Source organism: Lycorma delicatula, chromosome 4 (assembly GCF_047948215.1).
Source record: "Lycorma delicatula isolate Av1 chromosome 4, ASM4794821v1, whole genome shotgun sequence".
Taxonomy (NCBI): domain Eukaryota; kingdom Metazoa; phylum Arthropoda; class Insecta; order Hemiptera; family Fulgoridae; genus Lycorma; species Lycorma delicatula.
In genome coordinates this window covers 177,021,261-177,038,303 of record NC_134458.1, presented here as the reverse complement: position 1 = coordinate 177,038,303, position 17,043 = coordinate 177,021,261, and the positions used below count along the sequence as shown (strand labels likewise).

Below are 17,043 nucleotides of genomic sequence, written 5' to 3'. Positions count from 1 at the left end.
ACATAATCAAATCCTACAATTATTTGTGCATGAAATTCCATATTGATAACTAAAATTTCAAAATCATCTGCAAATTTATTTAAATTTAAATGCAGAAGGATATATTGCTTTTTTCAGTTACATTGCAATTTCTGAAAATTACTACATAAAAAAGTAAGATAATTATTCATAATGATGACCTATACTTGATTACTTACATATGAGATGTAACTGTAAACCAGATATTTTAAAATCAGCAATATGTCAAGTGCCAGCTTATGACATTTACTAGCAACATAATTATAAAAGCTGGTTGCAATTTATTAATACTCACATCTGAATTCGAAGAATTACCACCGTTTTTGACAGAACTATCATCACACTCTGCAGCATAAACAATCTCCTGTAACTAAAAATAAATTAAATAATATATTTATTTTGAATAAAAACAATTAGAATTACATAACTGTTTTAACTGGAAATGCTAGCGCCTATTGGAGTAGAGGTGGCATTGAAGGGTATTGAACCAACAATATGGATTTAGATTTAATACAAGGTCATTTAAAAAAAAAACATCTAATTGTAATGTTTTTCTGGGAAATAAAGTGAAGTTATGAGGTAAAGTTTAACAGAGTAATGTAGTTAACCTTATAGTACAAGATTTTGTTTATATTCTTGATAAATGCAATTCTTCACAATTATTTTATTGTAACTATATTAAATGCTTTATCATAAATCAATTTGTTTGTTAAAAAACTATAGTAAACACTGCATTTCAAAAATTTTATTTTCAAAAGCTTGGTGATGCTAAAGTTGAATTGATATGTATAATTCTGCAATCATATGATAACCAAGTGTGGTATAACACGATAGACACTAAATTCAGATTCTGTTATATACCAGGATTTGGTGAAATTATTTTATATATATGTAGATTATATTGATCTTATAATGGAGTGATATGGTCTCTAGTTTCATCTGGAGGGAACCTCCAGAACGAGTTTGGATTCAGGACCTGGAAAAGTATTGAGTCATGGTCAGACAAGAAATTTTTCAAATGCTACAAAATTCATTAGTTGTTTGTTTATGTTTGCCTGATGCTGTATAAATAAATTATTAATTAAGCAAAATTTTTGAATTTGAACTAGGGCATTAGAAAATAGTCAAGTAAATAAATTACACTAATAACATAAACAAAATCCTACAATTATTTGTGTATGAAATTCCATATTGATAACTAAAATTTCACAATCATCTGCAAATTTATTTAAATTTAAATGCAGAAGGATATATTGCTTTTTTCAGTTACATTGCAATTTCTGAAAATTACTACATAAAAAAGTAAGATAATTATTCATAATGATGACCTATACTTGATTACTTACATATGAGATGTAACTGTAAACCAGATATTTTAAAATCAGCAATATGTCAAGTGCCAGCTTATGACATTTACTAGTAACATAATTATAAAAGCTGGTTGCAATTTATTAATACTCACATCTGAATTCGAAGAATTACCACCGTTTTTGACAGAACTATCATCACACTCTGCAGCATAAACAATCTCCTGTAACTAAAAATAAATTAAATAATATATTTATTTTGAATAAAAATAATTAGAATTACATAACTGTTTTAACTGGAAATGCTAGCGCCTATTGGAGTAGAGGTGGTATTGAAAGGTATTGAACCAACAATATGGATTTAATTCACAGTGAAGATGATTTAATACAAGGTCATTTAAAAAAACATCAAATTGTAATGTTTTTCTGGGAAATAAAGTGAAGTTATGAGGTAAAGTTTAACAGAGTAATGTAGTTAACCTTATACTACAAGATTTTGTTTATATTCTTGATAAATGCAATTCTTCACAATTATTTTATTGTAACTATATTAAATGCTTTATCATAAATCAATTTGTTTGTTAAAAAAATATAGTAAACACTGCATTTCAAAAATTTTATTTTCAAAAGCTTGGTGATGCTCAAGTTGAATTGATATGTATAATTCTGCAATCATATGGTAATGCTATGTGGGTTACACAGAAAGTTTTGTAACTACCTGAATAATCTAATAGAAATGTTAAACAGCATGATAATCTTTGATGTAAATGAAAAAGTTGACAATTTAATATTATTAAAAGTACAGCACAAATAATTTTAACAGATGATTACAAGGCAGGGCAGAGTGATGGCAAAATTTCTACTTAACAAAGAAAAACTTTCTTTGTGTTGACAGTATGTAGGATGTGATTTGAAGATTTAATAAATACCTTATTTTGTATGTAGAGTTTACTCTTTTTTCTGGTTATTCACAAAGCTGAAAATGTTGCTTAAAAGATCATAAAAACACATAAAACACAATTCTGCTGAATGCCATATTGAGGGAAGACTTTCAAAAATGTTTTTAACAATATAAAAAGTGTCAGGCTACTAAGTGTATTAAGTAACAAGCATCACACCCCAAAGGATAAAAGGGCTAGAACCAAATATTTTAGATCTTTTATTTAATACCTAAGGTTAGCTAGATCTTTAAATAAACAGAATATCCTAGTGTGAATAGAATTGTTTTCAAAGGAGGAAAATATACCTGCTGCAATCCTCTTTTAAGTACTTTTTGGCAAAATGATAGATAAAAGAAAGAATTAAAAGTTTAGACAATAAAGAGCATGTTGTGAGTTTTTGGATCCAGTTAAGGTATAGATATCCAATTTATGAAAGAGGATAAAAACATTTGGAGTTACAGGTAAGTTATAAGCAATTCAGATAATATTTTTGTGTAATATAAAGCCTGTTTGAAAAAGATTTGAATTTAGGATGTTAAAAATGCACCACAAAATTAATACTACCTCCCTTATCTCCTTCAAAACATGTTTCTCATCAATCAACAAACAAAGCCTGGTATTTTTTCCACTGTTAAAGCATTTTCCTCGAAGTATTGTTTTGGAATGAATTTAGCTTCTCATAAAATTTTCTATAATGACATCTCAGTTATAAAATTATAATTTTTTAGCATTGTATAAATGTTGGTTTATATTATTATTTTTTCTTGTTTACTTTAACATATACAGTACGCAATTATAAAAAATGCAATTTTTATTTTTTACAAAATAAATTATGAACAATTTATTTTTGTTGAAATATGCATATTTCTCTTCTAACAATATATTTTGGTTGGACTTTTTAATTTTTACAAGTGTTGTAGTTTTAATGCATATAAAAATGATTAATGTAAATCTAACACAATTAATGTATCAAATTATTTACTTTTTTCCAGTTCAAATATAACAGTAACAAAATTATTCTTCAATTAATAAACTTAATGTTTAGATTACACATAAAAGTATTGCTTGTGAATACAATTTACAGTAAATTTATTTAATTATTTTTATTATTATTTGGGATATTTTGTTACTATTGAAATAAAGATTATTTATTACACACAGTAGAAACAAATTTGTATGTAAAAATTGAAAGGTAATGACAAATTTATTAACAAAGCTAGAAAATAATAATTTACGGATAATAAAGCTAACAATAGGTTAATAATAGCGAAGCGAAGGAATGTCTCTATCATCAGCTCAGTTGTATTCCAAGAAAAGGTTTTGAATAGAGTTGATTCTCTTTACTTTTTATACTTTGATCTTGTACACTGAACTAATACACTCATAAAAAAAAGAGATAATACATTCACCATTAGTTCTTGGAAAAATGTGCATTTATTTACTACAAACTGTGAAATAGTTTTAACTCGGCTCACAAAGGGAGTTTATACTAAATAAAACATGCCAGCAAAAGAATGCATAACTTCCCCAGCTTTGCCTTTGAAAAATTTCTATTTCAAATAGATCATACACCTTTTAGATATTAATGACTTAATTATGCAATATTTTTAGTGTAATTGTGGAAAAGATCAAAATATTAAAAAAAATTAGGGTGCAATTTAATACATTTGATCAAATGAAGTTTTTCCTCAAAAATTATCCACTATTGAAAGTACAACTGAGAAAAGCATTAAAATTTTAATACAATATGTTGGGCCCCCCCTTGGCCAAACGATGCTTTTATCATCAAAAATATATTAAGAGTATAAAAATTTGGGTCTCATTTGACTCTCTTGCCCAACAGCTACCTCTAATATTTCTAATAGTAGCTGCAAATTTAAAAACATATAAAATATTAGAAATTATAAGAAATTTAAAATACTGTTTAATTCTTAATTCTGGTTTCATGAAACCCCTTTTTAAAAAAAATTCCCATGTCACCCACATTAATACTAGGTATAATTGGATTTTCATTCTTGAAGTTTAAGAAAATTGAAATGTGAAGTACACTATTATCAAACTCCTTTTATTTTTTGGGGGGGGTTTAAAATTTTGGAATAATTATTTACTTTAATAAGTTGAATTTGGTTTTTTGATTAAAGTAAATTTTTGGAAGAATCTACTATTTTCAGTCATCCATTAATATATTTAATTGTTTTATTTATACCAATTTTTAATTAAATTTTCTAAATTTGATCGTAATTCTCTAAGATAATTTCCTTCCGTAATAGTTTGGTCAGAGCTAACTTTAACCTTACATTTATGTTCAAATTTATTTTTATTTTTTGAAATTGATAATGTACTATTATATTATTTGTTTGATAGAACAAAATTTAACAGAATTTTATAAAAGTTTTCTCAGACGAATGCGACTAACAATTGCATCTTCAAAAAACATACAAATTTTATTTAAATTTTCTCTAATTTCATTAAAATTATATTTTCTACTTTTGGATACATTTTTAGAGTTTAATTCTTTTATGTTAAATGAAATTACATTATTTTTTAGTTGATTATTATTTTTAACTTCATCATCAATAATTCTCGACTGATTCATAAAATTAATAGTTGGAGTTGATGATTTTTGTTATCAATAAATCTATTAATTTTGATAATTTCAACAGAAATATCATTTAACTGTGGTAAAAATTTCAGACATTCCTGACAATCATCATAAAACATTTTAAAGTTCTCTTCTTCAATTCAAGGCATCTCACTTCTGCAGTAGTTAATTTAGTGCATTCTACGTAAAATAGCTTTAAACAATTATCAAAATTGATGAATTTCAATCCATCATCCCACAGTTAAAACTGCATACCACAAGAGAAATAAACTCGTGGGGCGACATAACTTAGAATGTAAATAATAGAGAACCCATGATAAAAAAAAGCTACTATACCTTGAAACAGCTAAATAATATGCTCACCAAACTGCTAATATTTCCTGGGTGTCCAAAACAAAAGTGAAAGACAGGCTTTGAAAGTCAATGAGAATGTCACGTGTCTTTGAGGTTAGATAGCCAGTAGTAAAGAACTGAATCAAATATTGCTGATGTGCATGAAATGCAACACAACCAAATAAATATACATGGAGTGCAAAAAACACAATCTAAAGAAACGTGTATAACTCACAAAAACAGACTATCAGTAACGGTTTACAATGAAAAAAAAAAGGAGAAACAAAGCATCCATCTTACTCACGTGACATTTGTTAATTTTACCAATTTTTTTCTTTTTTTGACAATACGTTTCTCAAGTTTGTAACTGAATAATCATTGTCACTTTTAAAAAAAATAAAAACAATCACTGTCTTGTTGCATGTTTTCATGCAAAAAGATGCATGATGTTTTTCATGCATGCTATTGTGATTTGGCAGTAGTTATCTGAAAAACTATATGTACAAAATAAGTGAAAATCATCTATAGGTAAATTCATATAAATATTGATAATATAGGAGACCAAAGTACTTGTGATTCTAATTGGCAGGGAGATAAAACAGAGTTAATTTTCACAAGATTAGGATTTAAAAAAAAGTTAACATTAAAAATCACTACACAATGAATTTTTCAGTAATTTTAAAAACAATTTCTGATATTTATATAGAAAGGTTCAAAAGAACCATTACTATCAGTTGTATACTAGAGCTCTAAATTAAACAATTTCAAAATTAATCACATTTGCAAATTCAAGTTAACTTTTAATTTTATTAAAAAGATAGATTTTAATGCAAATTAAGATAGCAAATTCTATAAAAGGCTTCATCAAAACTGAAATTATAAATTCTGAGATGGCTTCTACTTTTTTTTTTTTTTTTGGGCTTCAGTCATTTGACTGGTTTGATGCAGCTCTCCAAGATTCCCTATCTAGTGCTAGTCGTTTCATTTCAGTATACCCTCTACATCCTACATCCCCAACAATTTGTTTTACATACTCCAAACGTGGCCTGCCTACACAATTTTTCCCTTCTACCTGTCCTTCCAATATTAAAGCGACTATTCCAGGATGCCTTAGTATGTGGCCTATAAGTCTGTCTCTTCTTTTAACTATATTTTTCCAAATGCTACTTTCTTCATCTATTTGCCGCAATACCTCTTCATTTGTCACTTTATCCATCCATCTGATTTTTAACATTCTCCTATAGCACCACATTTCAAAAGCTTCTAATCTTTTCTTCTCAGATACTCCGATTGTCCAAGTTTCACTTCCATATAAAGCGACACTCCAAACATACACTTTCAAAAATCTTTTCCTGACATTTAAATTCATTTTTGATGTAAACAAATTATATTTCTTACTGAAGGCTCGTTTAGCTTGTGCTATTCGGCATTTTATATCGCTCCTGCTTCGTCCATCTTTAGTAATTTTACTTCCCAAATAACAAAATTCTTCTACCTCCATAATCTTTTCTCCTCCTATTTTCACATTCAGTGGTCCATCTTTGTTATTTCTACTACATTTCATTACTTTTGTTTTGTTCTTGTTTATTTTCATGCGATAGTTTTTGCGTAGGACTTCATCTATGCCGTTCATTGTTTCTTCTAAATCCTTTTTACTCTCGGCTAGAATTACTATATCATCAGCAAATCGTAGCATCTTTATCTTTTCACCTTGTACTGTTACTCCGAACCTAAATTGTTCTTTAACATCATTAACTGCTAGTTCCATGTAAAGATTAAAAAGTAACGGCGATAGGGAACATCCTTGTCGGACTCCCTTTCTTATTAGGGCTTCTTTCTTATGTTCTTCAATTGTTATTGTTGCTGTTTGGTTCCTGTACATGTTAGCAATTGTTCTTCTATCTCTGTATTTGAACCCTAATTTTTTTAAAATGCTGAACATTTTATTCCAGTCTACGTTATCGAAAGCCTTTTCTATGTCTATAAACGCCAAGTATGTTGGTTTGTTTTTCTTTAATCTTCCTTCTACTATTAATCTGAGGCCTAAAATTGCTTCCCTTGTCCCTATACTTTTCCTGAAACCAAATTGGTCTTCTCCTAACACTTCTTCCACTCTCCTCTCAATTCTTCTGTATAAAATTCTAGTTAAGATTTTTGATGCATGACTAGTTAAACTAATTGTTCTGTATTCTTCACATTTATCTGCCCCTGCTTTCTTTGGTATCATAACTATAACACTTTTTTTGAAGTCTGATGGAAATTCCCCATTTTCATAAAAATTACACACCAGTTTGTATAATCTATCAATCGCTTCCTCACCTGCACTGCGCAGTAATTCTACAGGTATTCCGTCTATTCCAGGAGCCTTTCTGCTATTTAAATCTTTTAATGCTCTCTTAAATTCAGATGTCAGTATTGTTTCTCCCATTTCATCCTCCTCAACTTCCTCTTCTTCCTCTATAACACCATTTTCTAATTCATTTCCTCCGTATAACTCTTCAATATATTCCACCAATCTATCGACTTTACCTTTCGTATTATATATTGGTGTACCATCTTTGTTTAACACATTATTAGATTTTAATTTATGTACCCCAAAATTTTCCTTAACTTTCCTGTATGCTCCGTCTATTTTACCAATGTTCATTTCTCTTTCCACTTCTGAACACTTTTCTTTAATCCACTCTTCTTTCACCAGTTTGCACTTCCTGTTTATAGCATTTCTTAATTGCCGATAGTTCCTTTTACTTTCGTCATCACTAGCATTCTTATATTTTCTACGTTCATCCATCAGCTGCAATATATCGTCTGAAACCCAAGGTTTTCTACCAGTTCTCTTTATTCCGCCTAAGTTTGCTTCTGCTGATTTAAGAATTTCCTTTTTAACATTCTCCCATTCTTCTTCTACATTTTCTACGTTATCTTTTTTACTCAGACCTCTTGCGATGTCCTTCTCAAAAATCTTCTTTACCTCCTCTTCCTCAAGCTTCTCCAAATTCCACCGATTCATCTGACACCTTTTCTTCAGGTTTTTAAACCCCAATCTACATTTCATTATCACCAAATTATGGTCGCTATCAATGTCTGCTCCAGGGTAAGTTTTGCAGTCGACGAGTTGATTTCTAAATCTTTGCTTAACCATGATATAATCTATCTGATACCTTGCAGTATCGCCTGGCTTTATCCAAGTGTATATTCTTCTATTATGATTTTTATATTGGGTGTTGGCAATTACTAAATTATACTTCGTGCAAAACTCTATAAGTCGGTCCCCTCTTTCATTCCTTTTGCCCAGCCCGTATTCACCCACTATATTTCCTTCCTTGCCTTCTCCAATGCTTGCATTCCAATCTCCAACTATTATTAAATTTTCATCTCCTTTTACGTGTTTAATTGCTTCATCAATCTCTTCGTATACACACTCTACCTCATCATCATCATGGGCGCTTGTAGGCATATAGACGTTAACAATCGTTGTCGGTTTAGGTTTTGATTTTATCCTTATTACAATGATTCTATCGCTATGCGTTTTGAAATACTCCACTCTCCTCCCTATCTTCTTGTTCATCACGAAACCTACTCCTGCCTGCCCATTATTTGACGCTGAGTTAATTACTCTAAAATCACCTGACCAAAAGTCGCCTTCCTCTTCCCACCGAACCTCACTAATTCCTACTATATCCACATTTGTCCTACCCATTTCCCTTTTTAAATTTTCTAGCCTACCAACCTTTTTTAAGCTTCTAACATTCCACGCTCCGACTCGTAGAATGTTATTTTTTAATGTTCTGGTGACCCCTTCCTTAGTAGTCCCCACCCGGAGATCCGAACGGGGGACTATTTTACCAAGGAAGGCGCCTCCATTATTGCTATGTGAAAATGCAGAGAGCCACATTTTCTTGGAAAAAAAGCAGCTGTAGTTTTCCATTGCTTTCAGCTGCGCAGTACTCAGAGGACTGAGTGATGTTGATACGGCCGTTTAAGTCGTCCTGACTCACGCCCCTAACAACTACTGAAAGAGCTGCTACCCTCTTTCAGGAATCATTCCTTAGTCTGGCTCTCAACAGATACCTCTCCGATATGGTTGCACCTTCGGTCCAGCTACTCTGTATCCCTGAGCACTCAAGCCCCCTCACCAACGGCAAGGTCTCATGATTCATAGAGGAGGGGCTTTTACTTAACAAAGTTATTATTCTTCAAACCTAAAATGTTTTTCGTCATTGAATCTTTCTGTTTTATGTTGACATCATGAAAGTTATTGGAGGTACAGTTCTGGCACCTGCTTTATTTGATTTTTTGGATCAAAAAACAAAAGAAACCATCAAGGATACCTTATAATACCTTAAAAATTTCAATATGACCTCATTTTACCAGGGGAACTGAAATTTAGGTGAAAATTTTTGCTAGCTGAAACTCCATAACAAAGTATTTTCTAATATATGTTTGTACAATTTTTTTTCCTTATTTCAAGCTCTAGAATCAGTTCCCAAATTATTTCCTTTTCCACCTGAGTCACTGTATTTTAATAGAAGAAATACAAGTATTAATGAATTTTTCTTATTCAATGCCTTTTTTCATTTTTTTTTTTTAAATGTAAATTTCAAACAATATTCTCTTTATGATTATATCATCAAGCTGAATAAAAAAAATCATGCATTTTTTAAAGGATTAAATGCAAAATTGTAACAAATATACTATTTCAGTTTTCATTCTGTTACTATTTGGTAAATACTTTCTTGGCCATTTGGCTAGAAAACTAACTATCTTATTTAATTTTAATTATTTATTGAATACCATTAGAGTATCAGAGTATATAAGGTGAGTTTTTTCTTCATCAACTGAGATAACAAACTCAGCCAAAAGGAAATTGTGTTTTTTATTATCTTTATAATTTTTAAATGAGATTATACTGTAGTTGTCATAATCTTAAACAATTAGTGTAGAAATGTTATGGGCATACAGTTAAATGAAACAAAACTTAATTAAATCAGAAGGATAGGAGTCAAATCAAACTGGGCTTGGCCTATTGTAGTTTCCTTTGTGTCTAATGTAAATAAAGGAATGATCTTATAATGGAGTGAAACTAAAGAAAAGGTAAGAAGATTCTTATTTCTCAGGACTAAGACTATGATGCACAGATGCGGAAGAAGCATAAGATATTGATGGATATCAGAAGTAAGCATATGTATGCATATGGGCACTCTTCTAGATTGCGTTGAAATGGACTTTTTGTGGATGGGAAATTTAACATGTATTAAAAGGTTGTGGAAATATATAACATTGAGGCTAACATGGAGATGGATACAAATTCTACAGAGGAAAAGGTTAAAAAGAGGAAAGAGGCATTTATCAAAAACAGTGACGAAAAGGAAAAAGGGTCAAATGTAGCTAATTTTTTTTAATCACAGAACTGATCTCACAACAGCCTCTGATTCAACTGATGCCAAAGGACAACTCTAATGCATCTTATCTGATTATTTAATTATTATAACCTATAATATATCTGGTATTAAGGATAGATTATACAATCTAGAATTTTGATGCTTTTTAGAGGAGCACGATGTGTTCTTTCTGTTTGAAACTTTTATATTTGAAGAACATTATTTTGTAAAGTTTAAGAACATTTTTGCTAATTATGATGTAAAATGGATACCTGTTGTAAAAACGTTTCACTTTGGTAGAGCAAGTGGAGGCTCCTTTTTTGGTTTAAAGAAGGGGGGGAAACATAGTTGTGTGTTAAAATTTTATACAATATCAAACATCGAAGTTATAAATGAAATGCGATTCTGAAACAGTGTGTATTTTGCCAGTATACTTCAATAGTAATGCTTGGAATCAATACTTTAATAGACTTTACGATTTTCTTATTGAATGTGGTAACATAAATATGCTACTAATAGGGGATTTTAATGAAAAAATAAGTAATGAACAATTCATTGAAAAAAACTGGTCTTGTCACAACCACTCTTAGAGTTACAATAATTAGAGTATTCAAGAAACTCTAAGGATCTGGTACTAAATGCAAATGGGAGACAATTGTTATCACTTTTTGAAGAATTAAATTTATTTTTACTGAATGGTCAGATAACTGGAGACACTGGTGGTGAATTTATTTTTATTGCAGTTCAGGGTTCATCAATTATCGACTTGTGTGCTGTGTTAATGAAGTTGTTGACTTATATAGATTTTTTGAAGTTAGTAGACCAAATTTTTAGGATCATTTCCCGATAAATGTTAGGTATAAAACTGCTGTTCCCACTAATAGGGGTAGCAATGTTAAACCAATCCTTCCCAAGTTGAAATGGGATGCTGAGAAAAAGAGATGTTATCAGGATAAAATAAAAGTGTTGGTATAAGGTAAGCAATAGGCAAATGAACTTCTTGAGGATATAATTTGTAACTGATACCATTTTAAATTCTACTACCACAAAAAATTTTGGCATGAATAATAGTGTTTAAGCAGAACTGATTTAATTTTAAATCTTACAATAGCAGAATGTATGTACAAACCGCTTTAAGGAAGTTAGGGATTCAGGAGGTTTTTGGAAGCTGGTTCGCATATTTAAAAAAAATGTTTTTAATGATAATATTATTTCAGCAGATGATTGGGTACGTTATTTTGAAAACTTACACAATCTAAAAGTCACATCATGTAAAATATGTTACGCATAATCAAAAATACTAGACGAAGTTGTTTTGTCCCTTTTCAACTTTTTTAACTGGTTAGTATTCTTAAAGGAATAAAAGATAATAAAGCTCCTGGAGATGGTAGAATACCTTGTGAATATTTTAAAAATACACCTGATGTCTTGCTACAAAAATTAATAACAGTATATAATAGGATTTATGAAACTAGCATTGTGCCTGAGTCCATCAAACAGTCAATTACATTTTCCCTATACAAAAAAGGAGATCTGAGTGTGGTATCTAATTACATAATATACATATTATTACATATTTAATTTTGTAATTACAAAGGGATATCTTTTAATAATGTCATAGGGAAACTGTTTGCTGGTCTTGTATTGAATATTGAATATACTTATGCTTTGGGCTAACCGAAATAATGTATTGAAGAGTTTCAATACATGATGGTTTGAGTATTATCAAAAGGTTGATAATATTCATACCTTAATAAGTACTATTAAAATTAAATTAAATGTAAAAAGAAAAGGTATTTGCTTTTTTTGTCGATTTAACTGCAGCATTTGATCGCATAGATTGATATGCTTTATTTTACAAACTGTCAAAGTTGGGTATCTCCCCCAAAATGATCTCTATTCTTAAAAATATGTTTGCCAGTACACGCACAACGGTGTGGACTTCGAAAGGACTAACTGAAGACTTTGAAACATGTACCGGAGTAAAGCGAGGTGTCAATATGACACCTCGCTTTACTTTAAAACATGGAAGGTGGAATAAAAATTGGAAATATAAGGACAAAAGTTTTGGCAAATGCTGAGATATTTTCCTACTGGGTTCTGATTGACTTTCCTTGCAGAAGATGATAAATGTGCTGGAAGAGTATTGTCAGATGTGAAATTTAGAAGTGAACCTTAATAAATAAAAAATTGTCGTTTTTTATAAGGAGGAAAATCAGCAAAACATAAGTGGTGGTTTCAAAAACGTCAAACTGAAATCATTAATACTAATATCTGGGTGTAATGTTATCTTCAACATTATCATTGGAAAGATATTTTAAAGAAAGATTTTCAACTGCGAAATTTGCATTAAATTCCTTTAATAATGTAATTTTGTTATCTGGCAGTTAAAGATTTGTGCTATACAAAGATTTGAGCTTCAATAACAATTACATATTTAGCAACCGAATGTCAACTTTAATTAACTGGTTTTTAAAAGCAAGATCTGAATTAGTTTATCTGAATAAATATTCGTTCACCAGCAATTCTAAATTGTGTTCATTATGTAATAAGGGAGAAGAGGAAGATATCTCCCATTTTATTGCAGCATGTCTAATATTAAAAGAATTTAGATTAAAGTATTTCAAGAAAAGTACTTAAGGTTTTGTGAATTAAAGGACTTTTTAAATGGTAATAACTGGTCGCTTGTGAGTAAATTTTGTAAAGATGTTTAGGCTTATTGTTTCCGTTTGATTCAGGAATTTAATTTCTAATATTTCTTTTCCTTTTCATTGTTTTTCTTCTTAAATTTCATTATATATATATATATATATATATGTATTTACTTTTAATTTTGTTTTGAATTTATTTTTCTGTTTTTAATTATCATAATATTTGTGTAGTGATATTTTATATTAATGTTTACTATCAATCTCTCAGATGGTCCAAGGACCACGAGTACTGTCTAATTGTAAGTGTAATGTTATTCTTTTTTATTGTATTTCTCTTGTGAGATCAATAAACACAATTATTATTATTATTAATCTTAAAAAATTATAATTATTTTCTAATTTTTTTTTCTTTTTGAAAACTAATTTTTATTATAACTTCTATAAAATAAAAAAATCATTTTGTAGTTCTTCATTTATAGGGGAAAAAATGATAATATTATGTCCATTCAAATAAATAGATATTTACTGAAAATTAGTACATTATTACATAATATAAAAGTAGAAAAGTACTCAATGAAGTAGTAAAAAAGAGTTTTATTCAAAATAAATTTACAATAACTCATTACTTTTATTATATAACAAAAAAATTTTAAAAACTCTTTTATGATTAGGGCGGTCTATAAAGAAGCTAAACTTTGAAATGAATTTCCAAATCGATGGCATGATGTCATCAGCCTTAAGATATTGAGAACAGCTTCTTTTTGTTTTTTTCTTGCACAATCCACAAGATGCTATCGCTCTTAATTTATGTTTATGATGGCTTGCCTGAGACAGTATTTGGTTTAATGGCGATTTTCTAGACAAAAAAGATGAAAACTAATGAAAAACAAAATTTGATGTACTAAATTTTGTTTTAAAGTGGCAATGTATTCAGATACTTCAAAAATAATACCTAAAGATTAATAGGGATGAATGTGTAAGCTATATACAGCCATGAAAAGATTAAATGTTTTAAATCAGGACAAACAGCAATAACGGGAAATTAAAAACTAGGATGGCCTTAACATTACGTGAAGACAATCATATTGCCTTTTTCTTCTGGAACGTGAGAAAAAGTGGGAATTAATAAAAATATGTCACCTGACTGAACAAAAAACTGCCATCCTTTATGAATTAGTAAAACATTTGCAGCTGCTGATTGGAGAACATAAAAACAAAAATATCTGTCTGTAGGAAGTTTTTACATAAGTCAAATATTATGAAAACACCTAAAAAATGCTGTAACGTAAGTATATGGTTATGAAATGTAAACTAAAAAAACAATAGAAAGGGAATTCATTTCCACTACCAAAAGAAGCCATCAAAATAGTCACTACATAAATTCTTTTTTTTTAACTGGAAAGGTGTTATTCATCATACGTAGCCCTACAAAGTCAATCAGTTAATAAAGAATTTTGTTTGGTAGCAACAAAGTGTTTGAGAGAACGAAAAAAGCAGCCAGAGGTATAGGTCAGCAATTTAGAAACACTGCACCACGACAATGCACTTGCAACATGCTGCTCCTTAAAATTGAGTTTTTGACAATATACACACATATTGTTCCGTACTCCCTCACCTCCACAATTTCATTTCAGCAGCAGACCTTTTTCTGGCAACAAATTAATATCAACCTTGAAAGACATATTGTTTACAAATAACAGAAAATTTAAGCACAGTTGTCTGTGGGAATCTTTCTTAAAAAAATTTCAGTAGTGGGAATATATTGGGAACTGTGTATTAGTAGTACATAAGAAAATCTGATGAAGAAGTACAAGAATAATATGTATTATTTTAGGAAGATCCTAGCTTTGCCAAATAGGTACTTTAGTACTACGCTTACAGTACATAGAAAATCTGGTCAGGCCACTGGTAGCCCACCAACCAGGTATACAATTTATAGCCTTTAGTGGTCTTGGCATCCTCAACATAAACCTAGCAGAATCTGATCTATGCCCATAGCTATCAGTCCATAGATAAAGTTTGTATATTCATGCAGAATTCTCAATAGATAATCATGGTAATGGGTTAGCAAGGCAATGGAAACAATTTGAAACTTAAATAACGGGCTTTACTTTAGATTTTTTTAATTAAATACAAAGACAAGATGACAACAAAAACAATCTACAATTTATAGAAAAAAACTTCTATACTTAATACTTTACTTAGTAAAAAACGTTTATACTAATTCTATACTTAATACAAAAATTGTTATCCAATATATATTAGATATTCAATTATTATTTAATACTTAAATGAAGAAATTCATTGCTGGTTCACCAAATAATATTATAGTTCAATAAATAAGATACAAATTATTCTTAGATTCTAACTTATAGAAGATATGTTCAGAAAAGTTCCTGGAATTGTTTCATACAGTTAAAAATAGCAATCATAAGAAAAAAATCTTTGATTTTTATTTTGACAGAACTCATGACGTCATGTTATAGTCACATCTTATGCTTCATGTTTCAGGTTCAGGTTCAACAATACTAAATATGTTTGTTTTGTATCATGTATTTAACAGTGAAATATGTGTGCAATTAAACACCACACAAATATTAAATTTTGTGTTTTATTTTAAAAAAAGAAAGAACTCTATCAAACACATTAACACTGTTTGAACAAGCACATGGAGAATCAGTAACAAAAGAAAAAGTGGTTTACGATTGCCATGTGTTTTTTTTTGTGATGATTGTATTACTCTTGAAGATGACATTTGTTGGGTACCTGACTACCTCTAAACAAATGAAGAAAATAGGATGTTGAAAACGTCACTTAAAGTGATAAAAAAAACTGTCTAGGAAAGAGCATCTGCAGTTTGAATATCAAGTGGAAGTTTCTACATATACTTCCAAAAATGTTGACTACAGATCTGAATGAAACTCACATGACATTGGCAGGAGACCTCACTATTACGGCTAATCAAGATCAAAATTTTCTGAGAAAATCATAATAGCAGATGAGACGTGGTGTTTTCTAAATGATTCACAATTGTGTATTGTATGAGAATAAACAAGGAAATAAACACCTATATCATTTGCCATTTATGGGGTGCAGTAAGAAGGAAGCATCTTGAAAAATAGGAAACAAAAGATTGGATTCTTTTTCATGATAATGCATCAGCACATTGATCCCATACTTGTCAAAAGTTAACTGGCATGACATACTGTAACAGCCCTGGAGCATCCATCCTATTCTCCCAACTTGGCAACAGATTACTTTTATTAGTTTCCTTGGTTGAAAAATACTCTGAAAGGGAAAAGACACAAGGATCCAAATGTCATGTGGTCAATGCGATAAAGCAGTTGAAGATGACATCACAAATTGGGTTCTAGGAATATTTCCAGCAACTTTATAGATGCTGGTCAAAGTGTGCTGAAGGAAACTGCTTTAAAGGAAATATACTCTAAAACCTTTCTACGAAAGCAGTTTTTTAAAAATGAACTGATTCCAGGAACTTTCTGGATGTATCTTGAATATCATTAAATAGTGATACAAATGAATAAATTATGTTTTACACAAACATCAATACAAAAACAGTAATTCTTTTAATGCATAAAAGCTTCAATATTGAAGAACTTGACTAAAAAAAACAAAAAAAAAAAAAAAAAAAATAACTGAACAATTCTTTGATGTTGCTGCTTGATGAAGTTATTATTTCAAATAAATTACCAAAAAGGTGTAACATTATTTTCAATCGATAGCTATTTATTAAAAATGTAAAACTGCAAACTTCTGTTCAATCAACAGCATGTTGTCTTGTAAAATGTG

The 17,043-nt window shown here is 29.7% G+C and overlaps 1 protein-coding gene across 8 annotated transcripts in view; it reads right to left on the bottom strand.

Moving 5' to 3' along the window:
* Window positions 1-17,043, bottom strand: part of LOC142324095 (uncharacterized) — a 329,965-nt gene that overhangs the window by 19,093 nt on the left and 293,829 nt on the right. For 4 of the 8 annotated variants that reach the window (XM_075364734.1, XM_075364739.1, XM_075364735.1 and 1 more), the window contains exons 4-5: window positions 1,481-1,555; window positions 314-388 (exon numbers count right to left, since the gene is read on the bottom strand). In XM_075364734.1, coding sequence (XP_075220849.1) covers window positions 314-388; window positions 1,481-1,555 — 150 coding nt within the window. Of the gene's footprint in view, window positions 1-313; window positions 389-1,480; window positions 1,556-13,812; window positions 14,090-17,043 lie in introns of those variants that run through there. The other 4 variants (XM_075364738.1, XM_075364740.1, XM_075364736.1 and 1 more) reach the window with 3 other exon arrangements.